This window comes from Canis lupus, chromosome 35 (assembly GCF_048164855.1).
Source record: "Canis lupus baileyi chromosome 35, mCanLup2.hap1, whole genome shotgun sequence".
In the NCBI taxonomy this organism is placed as follows: Eukaryota; Metazoa; Chordata; class Mammalia; order Carnivora; family Canidae; genus Canis; species Canis lupus.
Genome location: NC_132872.1, coordinates 756584 through 775796, shown reverse-complemented (window position 1 = coordinate 775796; position 19213 = coordinate 756584). Strand labels below are relative to the sequence as shown.

Genomic DNA, 19213 nt, shown 5'->3' with positions numbered 1-19213 from the left:
GGTCTCCAGGATCACGCCCTGGGCTGAAGGCGGCGCTAAACCGCTGGGCCACCCGGGCTGCCCGTGCCTTATTCTTTAAATGGCTGCCTACTCTTTAAATGACAGTGTAATAATTATTGAATAATTTGAATAACTAGTTACCTGATGGGTTTTTCTTTTCTTTTTTTTTTTAAGAGCTTCCCTTTGGTACTCCTGGTATATTTGGCTATGATCCTAAAAAGGATCATAATTGTATCAAAGAGAATACATGCCTAAAATTTTAGAAAATATTGTTAAATTTTGCTTCAATAAGAAGAAAAATGAGGGAGGACTAATTGAACCAAATACTAGTGCTTGCTTTCCCTTTTTTTTTCTTTTCTGTATGTGTATGTGTATCATCTTAAAGAAGTAACTTTATTTTTAAATAGGATTTTAGATCAGGAATGGATGTTTAATTTTGTCTTATGCCTTTTTCTCATTTGAGACTGGCTTAGTCATTTTGGGCTGCCATATCAGAATACCGTAAATTGAGTGGCTTAAGCAGCAAACACATATTTTTTACAATTCTGGAGGCTGGAAGTTCAAGATCAGAGTGTCATCATGGTGGTTCTTGATGAGGACCTTCTTCATGGTGTACAGGGAGAGCTGTGGTCCTTTCATCTCCTTATAATAGGGGAACTAATCCCATCATGGGAGTTCCACCCTCATGACATAATCAAAGTCTAATTACCTGCCAAAGGCCCCACCTTCAAACTTTGGAGATTAGAGTTTCAACATATGAATTTTGGGGGAATACAGACTTCCAGTCTATAGCAGAATCATATTGCTCTGACTTATTACCATATTAAATTAAATTAATGGATTTCTTAATATTTAAATATTATAGCCATAAATAATCTTCATTTGGTTATAATTTTTAAAAACATAGTAGCATCTTACTTGTTAATATTTGTTATTTTGCATTGATATTCATAAGTTATAATAAACAATTGTTCTGTCTTAGGTTTTGGTAATAGTGTAATACTGACTTTTAAAGATTTTTAAAATTAATTAATTAATTAATTTAAGAAAGAAGGAAAGTAAGAAAGAAAGCATAAGCAAGGAGTGGGGCAGAGAAAGGGAGAGAGAATCCCAGGCAGCCCAATACGGGTTTCAATCCCATGACTGTAAGATCACGACCTAAGCTGAAATTAAGAGTCAGCCACCTGACTAGGCCACCCAGGTGTCTATACTGACCTTTAAAAATGGACAAATCTGGGGATCCCTGGGTGGCCCAGTGGTTTAGCTCCTGCCTTCGGCCCAGGGCATGATCCTGGAGTCCCGGGATCGAGTCCCACATCAGGGTCCCCGCATGGAGTCTGCTTCTCCCTCTGCCTGGGTATCTGCCTCTCTCTCTGTGTCTCTCATGAATAAATAAATAAAATCTTGAAAAAAAAAAAAAAGAACAAATCCACAAAACCAAATGCCCATTTCTTTTTTCCTGCTGTGGTGTAATTTGATTTTTGAAATTTTTTGTTCTTGAAGTTGTTTTATAAATCACCTCCATAGGACCTTTCTGACTGCCACTTTATGTTAATTTGTCTTACCAAAAAGTATCTGTTATGGGTTGAATTGTGTTCTCCCAGAAGATATTTTGGAGTACTAATCCCTAATATCTCAGTATGTGACCTTATTTGGAAGTAAGGTCATAATAGATGTAATTAAGATGAGGTCATACTGAGGTATGTTGGGCCATTTCTCCATTATAACTAGTGTCCTTAGAAGAAGACAGAAGACAATGTGAAGATAGATGCACAGAGAGAAGCTAGGAAGAGGCAAGGAGGGATCCTCCCCTACAAGTTTCAGAGGGAGCATGGCCCTACCAACATTTTGTTTTCAGACTCTAGATCTGTGAGAGAGTAAATTTGTTGTTTTAAGTCACCTTTCATGGTAATTTGTTACGGGAACCTTCAGAAACAGTATGTATTTCTTTCATGCTTTCAATTTGTACGACGTAGGGTCATGTAAAATATTGTGGGTTTTTTGTCTTCTTCATTCTTTACTTTTTAGTTGGTGCTTTTTTTAAAGTTTTTTTTTTTTTTTTTTTTTTTTTTTTAGCATTTTATTTATTTATTCATGAGAGACATAGAGAGAGGCAAAGACACAGGCAGAGGGAGAAGCAGGCTCCCTGCAGGGGAGCCCGATGTGGGACTCGATCCTGGGACTCTGGGATCATACCCTGAGCCAAAGGCAGATGCTTAACTGCTGAGCCACCCAGGCGTCCAGGTGCTTCTTCTTCTTTTTTTTTTTTTTTTTTTTTTTAATCTTGTTAATGTGGTGTCCCATAATATTTGTTTTTTTATTTACCTTTCCAAATTAGTTCTTGAGTTCAATTCTTTTTTTTTAATCCTGTTTTTTATTGCTATCTGCCTTAGTCTTCATAGTTCTGTCTACTTTTTTTGAAAACAAAATAAATCTAACTTTGTCTAATATTTAGTAAAAAGTCTTCAAGAATATAAGTTTTTCTTTGAGCTTAGCTTTTGTTGGATTTCCCCATTTTAATGTGAAATATTTTTATTATTATTTATCATATTACTGTGTTACTGTGTAGTTTTGATTTTCTCTTTAACTCATTACTGTGGGAGAAAATTTAAAAATTCCTAAGTGATTGGGATTTCTTTTTTTTGTTTACTTCTGCCATTTGTTATTTTCTTGACAGTGTTGGTCAGTCAGTGTGGTTCATTTTATTTCTATTTCATGAAACTTATGAAGTATCTTTGTGGATTAATAATTGAGTTTTCTTTTCTTTTTTTTTTTTTTTTTAATAATTGAGTTTTCTAAAGTGGTCCATGAAATGTTTAGATAGAATGGTATACTCTGTAGGGTGCAAATCTTAGTTGATATCTGTCTCTTGGATCAATTTTATTGATAATCTTATTTTGTTCCTCTCTAGCAGAGGTTGCAAACTGGCTAGCATAATCTTTTTTTTTTTAAGATTTTATTTATTAAAAAAAAAAGATTTTATTTATTCATGAGAGACACACAGAGAGGCAGAGACACAGTCAGAGGGAGAAGCAGGCTCCATGCAGGGAGCCCGATGTGGGACTCAATCCCGGAACCCCAGGATCACGCCCTGAACCAAAGGCAGACAGACACTCAACCACTGAGTCACCCAGGGATTCCCTAGCTTAGTCTTATACGGTCCCTAGACATATATATATATTTTTTTTTTTGTCATGTAGTGTGTCCGTTTGCATAATGTAAAAGTTAATATTGATTAAGAAGTTGCCAATGTTGCAGAATTTGAAGATTTTATACACATATGTTGGTTTCTAGTTCATCAGAAGACCTTATTTCAGCTTCAGAGAGAGAGGCAGAGACATAGGCAGAGGGAGAAGCAGACTTCCTCTGGGGAGCCTGATGTGGGACTTGATCCCAGGAACCCGGGATCACAACCTGAGCCAAAAGCAGATGCTCAACCACTGAGCCACGCAGGTGTCCCATATTTTCTTTTTTTAAAAAGAACTTATTTATTAGAGAGAGGACATGAGTATAGGGAAGAGCAGAAGGGGAAGGACAAGTAGACTCCTGCTGAGGGGGTAGCCTGATTTGGGGCTTAGTCCCCGGATCCTGAGATCCTGACCTGAGCTGAAGTCAGTTGGTTAACCAACTCAGCCACTCAGGCATCTCTTTCATATTTTCTGTTAATTAAATGGGAAATTAAATCAACTTGGAGATGCCATTATTTTAAATCTTTCAATTGACAAAGATGAAAATGATAAATACCCAGAATATAAAGAGATGAGTTTACCAATATGTAGCTGGTGGGAGTGTAATTTGATTCAGCCTTTTTGAGGAGTTAGAGGGTAGATAATATGTCACTGTATAATAACAACAAAAAACTCTTAAAATATTTACCCTCATAAAATATTTGTTTCAGCAATTCCATTTTTAGAATTTTACCCAAGGCTTTTTTCACTTTTATAGTCTATTGCAGCTATCTGTTATATAATGTCTCAGTAGTTTAAATGGTTTCATACATACATACATGTGTTTAGAGGGTAATATTGTCTACAAAACACTTAGATAAAATTAATGTTTCTATATGGACTTCTTGTTTATCCCTTTGATCAGATATTTGTGTAAACACCATTTTTAGGATGGGTTTTAGGGAGACTAAGTAACCACTGAAGAACAAGATAGTTGCAAATTGCAAGGAATTGTAATTTCTTCCTTTTTGAAGAAAGTTCAACCTGTTAAAATCCTTTACGCTATGTTTTGGAGTTTTGATGGTGAACAAGACTCAATCTCTGTTCCATGGAGCAAATGGACACTTAAATTGCAGTATATTATGTGATACAGTTGAAGTTAATCTTATGAGCATATAAAAAAGTTCTCTGTCTTGCATGGTCAAGTAAAGCTTCCCAAGGTGAGGAATGTTTAAGATGACAGATGAAGGACAAGTTAGGAATTGCCAAGGTAAAGAAGAGTTTATGAGAAGAGCTTCTGGCACAGAGCTACATGTACAAAGTTCCAAATATAGGTGAGAATGTAGAGTGGTGAAGATGGGGGCATAAATAAGGGCCAGATTATGGGCCTTTGAGTCACATTAAGGATTTTAAACTGAGGATAGTAGAGAGCCATAAAAAAAAGTTAATTAGGAGGTTAGTGTGTCTTTTTTTTAAAATTTATTTTATTTTTTTAAAATTAATTAATTAATTAATTTATGATAGTCACAGAGAGAGAGAGAGAGAGAGAGAGAGAGAGAGAGGCAGAGACACAGGCAGAGGGAGAAGCAGGCTCCATGCACCGGGAGCCCGACGTGGGATTTGATCCCAGGTCTCCTGGATCACGCCCTGGGCCAAAGGCAGGCGCCAAACCGCTGCGCCACCCAGGGATCCTGGTTAGTGTGTCTTGATCATGTTTTTGCTTATTAATAAAAAACATGTTGATTCCAGTGTGGTTTTTTTTTTTTTTTTTTTTAGATTTTTATTTATTTATGAGAGAGAGAGAGAGAGGCAGAGACCCAGGCAGAGGGAGAAGCAGGCTCCATGTAGGGAGCCCGACATGGGACTCGATCCCTAGACTCCAGGATCAGGCCCTGGGCTGAAGGCGGCGCTAAACCGCTGAGCCACTGGGGCTGCCCTGACTGCAGTGTGTTGATGCAGTTAACTTCACTGGAGCAGGATAGTCCTTTAGAAGGTGGTTGCTGCAACTCAGGTGAGAGGAAGTGATGGTCTACTCTAGATTGTTAGTGGAGACAGAAGTAGGGTAAGCATCAAGGTAGTTAGGTGGTAGAGCGTTAGGACGTTGTGTTTGCTTGGCTGTGAGGATGAGGAAGAAAGAGTCCGGGATGATTCTAGGTTTATGTCTTGATCAAGTATGACAATGTTGTTACTACTCACTGAGATAGGAAAGGGCAGATTTGATGGAGAAGACAGTGCTGAATTTGTTTAGTTATGGTCCATTTAGGCAGAGATGTGCAGTAGGCCGTCTGAAGTGGAGATAAAGATTTGAGATCTTGATACCTATTTCCTTGAGGGTAAGTTGATTTTGTAAGTTGGGATAATTTCCTTTTATAGTTTATGACAGATACGTAATCAGCTTGTGCTGAAAGAACTGCTTGCCAAATAGCAGGCATTTCGAAAATGTTTTGTTGAATATGTTTATTTATTTAAAAGATTATTTGTTTCTTTATTCATGAGAGACAGAGAGGGAAGCAGAGACACAGGCAGAGGGAGAAGCAGGCTCCCTGCAGGGAGCCCGATGTGGGACTGGATCCTGGGACTCCAGGATCACGCCCTGAGGCAAAGGCAGACGCTCACCTGCTGAGCCCCGCTGGCATCCCTGTTGAGTATGTTTATATGTCTGGTATTATAATTGTGAGATTCAACCTAATTGATACTTGCTCTTTTAGTTTCTTTTCAAATTTTTCATAGCATTTGGGAACCCATTGTAAGAAAATTCTTTACTGAAATTTATCCCTTCTGTGGTTAGACATTTAAATTATTTTCTTTTTTTCTCAGCACTACCATGTTCATATTATCTCTGAAATTGCCTGTGGATATCTGCATAAATGTGAGAGCTAGGGAGTGGATACGTATCTTCAATTTTATCAGATATTGCCTAACTGATTTATATAAAGGGGTTATTTCAATGTACACTCCCACTAGCTGTTATTTCAGTGTATTCCCATTAGACATTATGTGTTATATATCTTCTCCTATCTTTGGTATTGTAAGACTGTAATTTTTTCCAAACTGATGGATGTGAAATGGAATTTTGTTATTTAAAAATTTTTTCTTAATTGCTAATAAAGTTGGGCATCTTCTTATGTTGATTATTCATTGAGGTTTCTTCTATAAGTTACTGTTCATAATGCCCCCCCCCGCCCATTTTCTCTTGGCTCATTCGCCCTTTTCTTTTTGACTTATAGAATTTTTGTACAAATGAACTAATCATTTGTCAGTGAAAATCTCGCTACCCAATATATGGTTCATCTTCACTGGTTTTCATCTTAAAACTTGACCTTTTGTGACTTGAGAATTTTAAAATTTACTACTTCATAAAAAACACTTACTTTGCATATATATGTATATACACTCATGCACACATATATATACTTTTAAATAAATGTCAGGCTTTTTTTTTTTTAAGATTTATTTATTTATTCATGATAGACACACACAGAGAGAGAGGCAGAGACACAGGTAGAGAGAGAAGCAGGCTCCACTCAGGGAGCCTGATGCGGGACTCGATCCCGGGTCTCCAGGATCATACCCCGGGCCGAAGGTGGTGCTAAACTGCTGGGCTACCTGGGCTGCCCAATGTCAGGCATTTTTGTTTGTTGACTATAATTTTCTAATTAATTGGTTTGTGTCTTCACATAAATCTTTTTTAAAAATAATTTTTTATTTTTAAGTAATCTCTATACCCAACATGGGGCTTGAGCTTACCACCTGAAAATCAGGAGTCTCATGCTCTACTGACTGAGCCAGCCAGGTGCCCCACATCGATCGATCAATAGATCGGTTTTAATAAGTTTTAATTTTAATAGTGAAAGGGAATAAAGGGGAAAGGAGAGAAAATGAGTGGGAAATATCAGAGAGGGAGATGGAACATGAGAGACTCCTAACTCTGGGAAACGAACAAGGGGTGGTGGAAAGGGAGGGGGGTGGGGGGGCACTGAGGGGGGCACTTGATGGGATGAGCACTGGGTGTTATGCTATATGTTGGCAAATTGAACTCCAGTAAAAAAAAAAAAAAAAGAAAAAAAGTTTTAATTTTAATAAGTTTACTTTTAATTTTAGTAAGTTACTTTTATCTTTCATATATATAAGTTTTTGATCAGTCAATGGTTTTGAATGATCATACATTTTAAAATATTTTACAGTTATAAATGATACAGATAGCACAAATATATGTGTGTTCTTTTTTTTTTTTTTTTAAAGATTTTATTTATTCATTTATGAGAGACCCAGAGAGAGAGACAGAGAGGCAGACACAGGCAGAGGGAGAAGCAGGCTCCATGCAGGGAGCCCGACGTGGGACTTGATCCTGGGACTCCAGGATCACGGCCTGAGCCAAAGGCAGACGCTCAACCGCTGAGCCACCCAGGCGTCCTTGTTCTTTTAAATAGACTATTTTTTAGAGCAGTTTTAGGTTCACAACCGACTTGAGCAGAAAGTACATAGAATTCCCATGTTATCCTTACCCAGCATACTTACAACCTCTTCCCCCGTCTATTTTAGGCATCCAAGTATGGCATGTTTGTTGCAATTGAAGAACCTATACTGACATGTCATTATCACCCAAAGTCCATGGGTTACATTAGGGTTCATTCTTGGTATTGTGGATTCTCTGGGTTTGGAAAAATGCATGACTGCACCCACCATTGTAGTAACATGCAGAATAATTTCACTGCCCTCAAAATCCTTTGTGCTCTGCTAATTTATCCCTCCCTTCTCCTTAACCCTTGATTCTCTTAACATCTCCATAGTTTTGCCTTTTCTAGGATGTTGTATAGTTGAAATCATTCAATGTGTAACCTTTTCAGATTGGCTTCTTTCCCTTAGTATGCATTTAAGTTTCTTGCATCTCTTTTCATGGTTTCATAGCTCATTCCTTTTTAGCTTTTTGAATAATATCCCGCTGTCTAGATGTACCACAGTAGTAAATAAGTAAATAAAATAAATCTTGGATGCTTCTGAAGGACATTTTGGATGCTTCTAAGTTTTGGCAATTAAGAACAAAGCTGCTATAATATTCCTGTATAAATTTTTGTGTAGACATAAGTTTTCAACTCATTTGGATAAATACCAAAGAACATAATTGCTAGATTGTATGTTAAGAGTATGTTTAGTTTTCTAAGAAATGAGCAAGCTGTCTTCCAGAATGGCCATTTTGCATTCTTACCAGCAATGAATGAGAGGTCCTGTTGCTCCACATTGTTACCAGCACTTGTTAGTATTTTGGCCATTCTAATAGTTATATGGTGGTGTCTCATTGTTTTAATTTGCAATTCTGTAATGATTTGATGATATTCATTGTAATGTGGAACGTCTTTTCTTTTTTTCCATTCAGATGTGGCAGCTAGTGCCACAGTTACTTTATTTTTTTTAAAAAGATTTTATTTATTCATGAGAGAGACAGAGAGAGAGAGGCAGAGATACAGGCAGAGGGAGAAGCAGGCTCCATGTAGGGAGCCTGATGCAGGACTCGATCCCAGGACTCCAGGATCACGCCCTGAGCTGAAGGCAGGCACTAAACCGTTGAGCTGCCCAGGGATCCCCCTGGAACGTCTTTTAAAATACGCCTTTTTGTCATCTGTGTATCTTCTTCAATGAGGATTCAGATTTAGGTCCATTTTTGAAATGGGATGCCTAACCAGCTGAGCCACCCAAGTATGCCAAGCAACACTTACTTTTAAATATATGTCAGACATTTTTGTTTGTGGACTATAATTTTCTAATTAGTTGGTTAGTGTCCTAACATAAGAAATGAAGATTGTGGTATATCCCATCAAATAAAGCAGAATCAATAAAAAATTTTTTTAAGAATCAATAAAATTTTAAACTACAAACACTTCCAACCAAAAATATTTATAAAACTAAATCTTCAGGGTCGCCTGGGCAGCTCAGTTGGTTGGCTCAGGTCATGATCAGGTCATGATCCCTGGGTCCTGGGATCAACCCCTACATTGGGCTCCCTACTCAGAGGGGAGCCTGTTTCTCCCTTTTCCTCTGCCACTATCTGCTGCTTGTGAGCTCTCTCTCTCTCTCTCTCTCTGTCAAATAACTAAAATCTTTTTTTAATTTTTTAAATTTTTATTTTTTTTAATAACTAAAATCTTTAAAAAAAGGAAGAAATCTTAAGTGCTTTAAGATCTAAATTTAAGTGTGTGTGTATGTCTGTATGAAACTTCCTTCTCTGGAATGTAACAAATTGCATTTATTCAATTATTTTCCTTACTATTTATGTTGGTTTTTTAAAAATTAATTAATTAATTAATTAATTTATGATAGTCACAGAGAGAGAGAGGCAGAGACACAGGCAGAGGGAGAAGCAGGCTCCATGCACCTGGAGCCCAACGTGGGATTCGATCCCGGGTCTCCAGGATCGCGCCCTGGGCCAAAGGCAGGCGCCAAACTGCTGCGCCACCCAGGGATCCCACTATTTATATTGTTGAAGCAATTTCTTTTCATTCCTCAGTATATTTTGATGATAGATATTTTTTCTTAAATATTAACATTTGAACCTCTTTTCATCACTTTGTATCCTCATATCCTATTTTTTAAAAAAAGTACTTATACCACCTAATATAACATGTATGCATATTTTATATGAGATCCTTAATTGTCCTAATAATCCCCTGTAGATTCCATGAGAGTAAAAACTTAATTATTTTGTTTACTACTATATCCTGGTTTTTTGTACAGTGTCTGGCATCCAATAAGTGTTAAAGAAATATTTATTGAATAAGTAAAAAACATGACTCATATTTTAGTATATAGGCTATTTAAAAAACTTATGGCTGATTTCAGTGGAACAGAATAGAGAGCCCAAAAATAAACCCATGATTATATGGTCAATTAATCTTTGACAAAAGAGGCAAGGATATGCAAAGGGAAAAAGATAGTCTCCTCAACAAATGCTGCTGGGAAAACTGGACAGCTACATGCAAAAGAATGGACCACTGTCTTATACCACACAAAAATAGATTCAGAGTGAATTAAAGACCTAAATATGACACCTGAGACCATAAAAATCCTAGAGGGAGCACAGGCAGTAATTTCTCTGATATTAGCCATAGCAACATTTTTCAGACATGTCTCCTGAAGCAAAGGAGACACAAAAATAAACTATTGGTACTACATCAAGGTAAAAAGCTCCCGCACAGCAAAGGAAACAACCAACAAAACTAAAAGGCGACCTACCGAATGGGAGAAGATATTTGCAAATGACATGTCTGATAAAGGGTTGGTATTCCACACATATAAACAACTTATACAACTCAACATCCAAACCCTCAAATAATCCAATTAAAAATGGGTAGAAGACACGAATAGACATTTCTCCAAAGATGACAAACAGATGGCCAACAGACACATGAAAAGATGCTCAACATCACTAATCATCATAAAAATGCAAATCAAGGGGATCCCTGGGTGGCTCAGTGGTTTAGCGCCTGCCTTTGGCCCTGGGCGTGATCCTGGAGTCCCAGGATCGAGTCCCACGTCGGGCTCCCGGCATGGAGCCTGCTTCTCCCTCTGCCTGTATCTCTGCCTCTCTCTCTCTCTCTCTCTCTCTCTCTATCTGTGTCTATCATAAAAAAAAAATGCAAATCAAAACCACGATGGGCTATCACCTCACACCTGTCAGAATGGCTAAAATAAAAAACATAGGAAACAACAAGTGTTGGCAAGGATGTAGAAGAGAAAGGAACTTTGTGCACTGTTGGTGTGGATGCGAATAAGTGCAGTCACTCTGAAAAAACACTATGGAATTTCTTCAAAAATTAAAAATGGATTTGCCATCTGACTGGATGATTCCACTACTGGGTATTTACCCAAAGAATATGAAAACACTAATTCAAAAAGTTAAATGTACCCTATGTTTGCTGCAGTGTTATTTACAATGGCTAAATTTTGGAAGCAGCCCAAGTGTCTATTGCTGGATGAATGGATAAAAGAGATGTGGTATATGTATGCAATGGAATATTATTCAGCCATAAAAAAGAATGAAATCTTGGGATGCCTGGGTGGCTCAGCAGTTGAGTGTCTGCCTTTGGCTCAGGGCGGGGATCCCCCGGTCCCAGGATTGAGTCCCACATTGGGCTGCCCGTAGGGAGCCTGCTTCTCCTTCCATGTCTCTGCCTCTCTCTCTGTGTCTCTCATGAATAAATAAATAACAATCTTAAAAAAAAATGAATGAAATCTTGCCATTTGCAACATCATGGATGGATCTAGAGGGTATAGAGCTAAGTGAAATAAGCCAGCCACAGAAAGGCAAATACCATATGATTTTCCTCATATATGGAATTTAAGAAGCAAACAAAGGGAGAAAAAAGAGACAAACCAAAAAATAATCTCTCAACTATAGAGAACAAACCGATGATTATAGAGGAGGAGTGGGTGAGTGGGGAGATGGATGAAGTAGGTGAAGGGAATTAACAAGTATGCTTATCTAGATGAGCACCAAAAACATATGGAATTACTGAATCACTGTATTGTACACCTGAAACTAATATAACACTGTTGTTAAGTATACTGGAATTAAAAAAATAATATTTTGTGACATGAAAATTAAATAAAATTTGAACTTATTTCCATAAATAACGTTTATTAGAACATAAAAAATTACTGCTGATTTCAAAAACAATTGTTACAGTCTTATTTTTTTGTTATCCCCAAGACTGATTTTACAATTACTGCTGATTTCAGATGATTGTTATGGTCTTAATATGTTCTTCTTGCCAAGATTAATTTTATGAAAACTTTGTATAGCTGAAAAGGGCTTAAGTCTCTGCTCAGATTTTCAAATTTTATATTCTGAGCCGAAAGTTATGCTACTTTACTTAATAAAGTCTGATTTTTATTTTTTTATTTTTTATTTATTTATTTATTTTTTTGATTTTTATTTTTAAGTTAAGCATAGATTCTTAAGGAGTTGACCAGCAGGTTTAGGTTGTATATGATGTAATCCTTTACCATCAAGACCTAGCTTTAAAACAAATTTTGACATGCACTATCAGTTTTAATGCAGTATAATTATTATGTTACTTATCTGTAAATCTCTTAATGATTTGACCCAGAAATTTCTCTGAAATTGGTTGGTATTAGGAATATGCCAGTCACAGGGAAAAGACTAATGATTAGAGGTTATTGAGGAAATAGCTAAGTAAAATGTGTATGATGTATTTTGATGTGTAGAAATTCTTATTTAATTTATTTTCCATTTTTTATGGTGGTAAAGTACTTATAACATAAAATATTGATTTAACCATTGTTGAGTGCACAGTTCAGTGGTATTAAAGTACACTTATATTGTTGTATACCTATTATCACTATTATCTCCAGAACTCTTTTCATCTTGGAAAAGTGAAACTATGTACCAATTAACAGTAACTCCCCATTTCCACCTTATGTGTTTGTTTTTCTTTTTGAGAGGAGGAGAAAAGCACAGGGAGTAGCGGAGGGAGAATCTTAAGCAGTCTCCATGCCCAGCAGGGAGCACAACAGGGGGCTCCATCTCATGACCTGGAGGTCATGACCTGATCTGAAATCAAAGGTTGGACATTTACCTGACTGAGCCACCCAGGCACCTAGCATTTATTTTTCAATGGACACTAAAGATTTTTTACTGGTCTTGTCCAGATGATGGGTGCTATCTTAACTCTTGCCACTGGGAATGACTTTACTCTTCAGGAATCTGGTTTTATTCCTGTAGTTTTAAATAATATAGTCTCATCAGAATATGATACAACTCTGTGGTCATACAATAAATACATCTATTTAGTGTTGGGCTGTTTCCTTAAGAAACATACTTTTTAATTTTCCTTTTTTTAAAGATTTTATTTATTTGTTCATGAGAGAGAGAGAGAGAGAGAGAGCGCGAGAGGGACCAGAAAGCACAAGCAGGGGCAGAGGGAGAGGGAGAAACAGACTCCCCAACGAGCAGGGAGCCTGATGTGGGACTTGGTCCTGGAATCCTGACCTGAGTCGAAGGCAGATGCTTAACTGACTGAGCCACCCAGGCACCCAGCTTTTTACTTTTCTATAACAATGTTGGACACAGTAATAATAGTTTAAGGTAGTCACTAGAATTTTAAAACTAGGTGATTTCTGCTTCCAACTCATTAACATATGTATTATATCTTGTTATTTAAAATGTTAGGTGTTTTATAAGAAAAAGTTAATGTTTATGTATTACAGTGTATTTTTATTTTTGACCGTGAGGGTAGTGACTTTCTCTGTGGCTCACTGCATCCTAGATTTACCTGGGAGCTTAATGAAGATTAAAATATGTCAGAGTAAAAAAAAAAAAAAAAAAAAAAAAAATATATATATATATATATATATATATATATATATATGTCTGTCTGAGTGGGTTAGAGACCTAGGAGTCTGTGTTTTGTCATATTCACTATTTGGTCAGGGATAGGTGTGGTTACCAATAACTCCAAGAGACTTTCTTACTGCCATCTTTATATGGCATTTACATCTTTTTTTTTTAAAAAGATTTTACTTATTTATTCATGAGAGACAGAGAGAGAGAGAGAGAGATAGAGAGAGAGAGAGAGGCAGAGACACAGGCAGAGGAAGAAGCAGGCTCCATGCAGGGAGCCAGGGAGCAGGAAGAAGCAGGCTCCATGCAGGGAGCCAGGGAGCCTACGCCCTGGGCCGAGGCAGACGCTCAACCACTGAGCCACCCAGGCGTCCCAATATAGTTTAGATTTTAGTGTGCATCATATATACATGTATTTCCATTCCCCAGTATTAGACTCAAAATAGACTTGTCAACAGTTGAGACTTCAGTAGAAACCTTTTATAAGATGGGTTATTAGTCCCAAATTTATATATGCTGCATGTCATCACATAGCACAAATAAGATTTAAGCCAGTTCTTAGGTCTGTAAAGTTTAAGTAGTAGTTTGTGTTTCTTTCCTCCTTGAATTGTGTTAAACACAAAATAATTTGAACTTGTAGGGTGTCTCAGTTTATATTTACTTGGAAATGTCACATTAGCTTGTTCTCTGAAGGTAAATACATCGTCATTGTACACATTGGTTTATTTAGTTCTCCTTTTTTTTTTAATTTATTTATGATAGTCACACAGAGACAAAGAGAGAGAGGCAGAGACACAGGCAGAGGGAGAAGCAGGCTCCATGCACCGGGAGCCCGACGTGGGACTCGATCCTGGGTCCCCAGGATCGCGCCCTGGGCCAAAGGCAGGCACCAAACCGCTGCGCCACCCAGGGATCCCCTATTTAGTTCTCTTAGTTAAGTCATCTATGTCTTTGAATATTTTCCTGTTATTTAGATGGTAACATTAGGTATCACCAAGAGTGTGCAACTAAAATGCTATAGGTCCGCAGGTGTTTAATGGGCATCCATTGTATTGGTAGTTCATTCTTAGCCATTGTAAATCAGTGGATTTAGATCTCTTGAACTATGGAATATGAATAAATGCTCAGCTTAAATATATATATTACTGAAGTTGTACAATCTCTTACCTAAGTTGTACAATCTCCTTTAAAGTGTAAGGATGGTTAAATGTGAGGATCATGACTTGCTTATAGAAAATAAAATTTGAAAAAAAAAAAACAAAAAAAAAAAAGTAAAAAAAAAGAAAATAAAATTTGAAGTATAAAGACCACTGGCTTTTCAGCAATATAGGTAAAATGATTATATTAAGGTTACTATAGCTGGATTATTCACATGAAAGTAACCCAGACTTCTAGTTTTGTTTAGTGCTGAGAAACAAGATTGGTGAATTTGTGGGACAGAATTATAACCCGTCCCTAAAGAGGTAATGAAAATAATTTGAAGTGATTGGTCTTGTGTATATGTGTTGTTTTTAATTTTGAGAGTTTATCAGCAAAGGATAATTGTAGCTATACAAAATGAGTGGTAGAGTAGAATGAAATCAATCCTAATTTTATAGAAAGACAAGTGCAAATTTTGATGTCAGTCATCTCAGGAGTTAGAGCTGGATTTGCAGTTCTTGTATTTATAGGAGTTAGACTGTGTTTAATATTAAGAGCTTTTGCCCTAGACTTCCGGAGAAAGACTGTGAAGATTTCTTTTTTGTATAATTAAGCACCTCTGGGTTCCAGAATGGAAAGGGAAAGAGGGGAACTTACCGATTTGTCATCCTTGTTGATTGTTAAAATGTATTTTCAGTTTCTATTTGAAATTTTTTTCCTCATTTTAAATTCTTGTGCCTTATATTCCTAGGAAATTTTCTGAACTTCTATTTTAAAATATTAAATTAAAAATATTTTATTTATTTATTTGAGAGACAGAGATAGCATGAGAGCACAAGCAGGGGAGGAAATGGAGAAGCAGGCTTCCCGCTGAGCAGGGAGCCTAGGACCCTGGGATCATGACCCAAGCTGAAGGCAGACACTCAACTGATTGAGCCACCCAGGCTCCCCTTAAAATGTTAATCTTTTCCATAGGAGCACAACCTTGGTTCATAAAAGCATCAGGGCAGAAGTGTTTTTTCAACATTTAAAAATTGTATTCCTAACCATTTTGACTTGACTTAAAATTGATGTTTATTCTCAGCCCTTATCTTATTTGATGTGTCTGTAGCTTTTGACATTGTTGATCATTTCTTCTTCCTTGTTAACATTTTCTTGATTTTCCTTCTACACCATACTCTCTTGGTTTTGCTATTATCTCCTTCTTTGCTTCTTCTGTTTGTTTTGCTGTTTCTCCTTGTTTTGCCTGACCTTAAATACTGGAGTGCCCTGGAACTCAGTCCTTAATTATTTTTTTTATCTTTACTTTTTTCAATATTATCCAGTCTCACAGCTGTAAACACGGTTTATATTCATGATTCCTAAACTTACACCCCCATCTCAGACTCCTCTAAACTCTAGACTCATATTTATTCACCTCTTTGGTGTCACCGCTTGCGTATCTAATAAATATTTCAGATCAAGTCCAAACCTGAACTACAGTTCTTTTCTCCCCAGACCTGTTCTTCCCATAGTCCTCTCCATCTCAGTTGGTTGCAACTCTGTCTTTTTGACTGTTCCAGCTAAAAACTCAGAATCCATCCTTAATTTCACATCTATCTGCTTACTGGCATACTTGTACATGTACTCACACACCACATCAATTCATGAGGAAATCCTCTCGGCTCTAACCTTCAAAATCCATCCAGATTAGCATTTTTTTTTTTTTTTTACCAGTGACTGGTGTTTAGTTTAAGCCACCTTCATTGCTTACTTGGATGATATCCAGCTTCCTAACTGGTCTCTTTGCCTTTGTTTGTTTGTTTGTTTGTTTGTTTCTCTACAATCTTCTCCATATAGTAGCCAGAATGATTCTTGAAAGAGTAAGTCATATTGTGTCTCTTCCCTGCATCAGATCCTCAGTGTTAATGGTGATGGGGCTTTCCATTATTTCTCTCATTTCCTCTCCTGCGTCTCTCTTCTTTGCTTGTTCTGTTTCAGCCATGCCAGCCTTCTTGCTATTCCTTTAACACACCAGGGTAACCCATGGCATTGGTTGTTTTTTCCATCCATGACATCCTTTGCATGATTTACTTCTTCAGGCTTTGCCCAAATGTCACTTTGTCAATAAGGACTGGCTTGACCATCCTACTTAAAATTGTAGGTATCCTTGCCCCCTGCACTGCATCTCCTGATGTTTTGACTTTTTTTTTTTTTTAATAGCACTTACCATCTTACAGAGTACTATCTAAATGATGTATTTATTATGTTTGTTGTTTATTGACTTTCTTCTTCTTCTATTGTAAAGTCTAGAGGGCAAGGATCTTTGTTTATTTCATCTGGATATCCCAAGCAATGGATATTTGCTCCTGTTTGTTGTTAGAGAAAAGGAAGGCAAATCTTTTTTCTTCATTTGTCTGAAATTTTCTGGTAGTGTTTTTTTTTTTTTAATTTTTATTTATTTATGATAGTCACAGAGAGAGAGAGAGAGAGAGAGAGAGAGGCAGAGAGACAGGCAGAGGGAGAAGCAGGCTCCATTTACCCGGAGCCCGACGTGGGATTCGATCCTGGGTCCCCAGGATTGCGCCCTGGGCCAAAGGCAGGCGCCAAACCGCTGCGCCACCCAGGGATCCCTCTGGTAGTGTTTTTTAAAGTTGTTTTAAAAAAAATCCTCCTGCGCCATTTTAGTGTAACTATTTTGATTTTTCTTTTTAAATGTTCAGGGATTCTATTTGATTATAAGTTGAATGTAGTTATGGAATCATGTTAATGTAATTTTGTGGTGGTGTTACAGTGAATTCCTCCTTAGAACCTTTGAGGTTTCTTTCCAGCCCTGTTTTAGAAATCCAAATCCTGTATTAGTGTATATTCTGTCTAGAGTGTTACATTACAAGAATTTCCTCTTTCTTTCAACTGTAGAAGAAGTTGTAGGTATTATAATAATGGTTAGGTAAAGGTATATAGACTTATCCTTATATATGGAAAGACCTGACTCATTGTAAATCTATTTTGACATTTGTGCAATTATTTGTGGATTCTTTTTTCTTTTATTTTCTTTAAAGGCTTTTATAGTAACATCTGTATGAAGCTCTAGAGGCAGAGTGGAATGACTAAAATTTGGAGAAAGAGGGAACTGGGAAATTACACATAAACACGTGTGCACTGAGATGCAGGTATAGCCATCATGAGTGGTCTTGTGCTCCAGATTAGGTAATTTTTCTTAATGATGCATTTATCCATCCAGTAAACAAATGTAACTAAATAAACTAGGGATAGATAGCTAAATGGACTATAGTCTCTACTCATGTCTCTCAGTTTAGGCAACAAGACCAAAAGTTGAATTATCGTAGTGAGAGCCAGGTGTTCTATTTGATGTGAATATAGGGTGCTTTGTGGAGCTGGTAGTGGTAAGGTGCTCATTCCACTGAGAAGAAGGCACTTCAGTGTCACAAATTTACTATGTGAACAGTGTCTCTAAAACCCCAAGTCTCTTTATTAGGCTCTTAAATTTGTGTTCTTCTGTATCCTGTTTACAGACCTTATATTGCAGGGTTTTAATGGAGATGAAATACTACATGAAATGCTTTTCTAAACACAGCTGTTCTACTTCCATTAAACAGTTCTGACATTCAGCAATTTGCCAAGAGTTTCTTCCAATTCAAGATTCTGGGGTTGTAGCTCATTTCCTGTTAATGGTTTTTCTCTTCATTAGTTCATATTACTATTCTGTGCTATTAATATAGCAAATGCTATATCATACATGCAGGTGCCCCATGCGAATTGTAAAACACAGTGAAAATATATGGCAGAATTATTTTCATCATGTACTAAAATGGATTCTTTTGGTAACAGGGAACCTGGAAAAGTTATAGATGTGATTTGTTTAGCAGCCTAAGCTATGTCATAGACAGAACCCTGAAAGACCCAGTATGCGGATCTTTACCTTCTCCAATTTGCAGGATATCCTGTGGCTTAAGTGCCATTTTCAGTTCCTGAAAAGGATGAAGGGGAACAGCCATGAAAGGGCAAATATGGTCTCTGATTATAATCTTTGACAGTTTTGTCTGGGCGTGGCCCTAGATGTCCCCTACCATCTTGCTCCTTTCTTCCATTGTGAGTCTGCTGAGAGTCCCAACTTATTTGAAATACGTGGTTGTCTTGACAGTATTATCAGGCACAGTGTTCTTTCCTCAGAGCTGCCTACTGTACCCCGGTTATGAGCCGTGCAGGGGACCGTGCTCTCTCCTCCCTAAGGTACTGACCATGGTGCCGCCAATAGGGTCAGCATTGTAGTTTAACTGCTTTGGGTGAACATTTGATTTTAATTCTTTCAACAGTGATGGTAACTTTTATTTCTCTATGGTCTCAAACTTAACTGCAGTGATACGATTCTTGGGAATGGACTGACTGTAGAAAGTCAACATAAAAAATTTTTTTTTAGAGGTATATCTTCCTAAGTTTATTGTGATTTCACCACAGAAATACCTTTTTCTTCAGGTTTTATTTTTCTGGGCTCATTTGAAGACAACATTATGTAGTAGTCTCCACGTTTGTAGTTTTTTAATCCTCT

The 19213-nt window shown here is 37.1% G+C and overlaps 1 protein-coding gene across 8 annotated transcripts in view; it reads left to right on the top strand.

Moving 5' to 3' along the window:
- ACAP2 (ArfGAP with coiled-coil, ankyrin repeat and PH domains 2) overlaps positions 1 to 19213 on the top strand; it is a 131173-nt gene that overhangs the window by 24858 nt on the left and 87102 nt on the right. The window contains exon 1 of one of the 8 annotated variants that reach the window (XM_072811934.1): positions 17813 to 17853. The exons of the other annotated variants lie outside the window; for them this stretch is intronic. Within the exon in view, the coding sequence (XP_072668035.1) occupies positions 17828 to 17853 (26 nt within the window). The 5' untranslated portion in view covers positions 17813 to 17827. Of the gene's footprint in view, positions 1 to 17812; positions 17854 to 19213 lie in introns of those variants that run through there. 8 annotated transcript variants of the gene reach the window in all.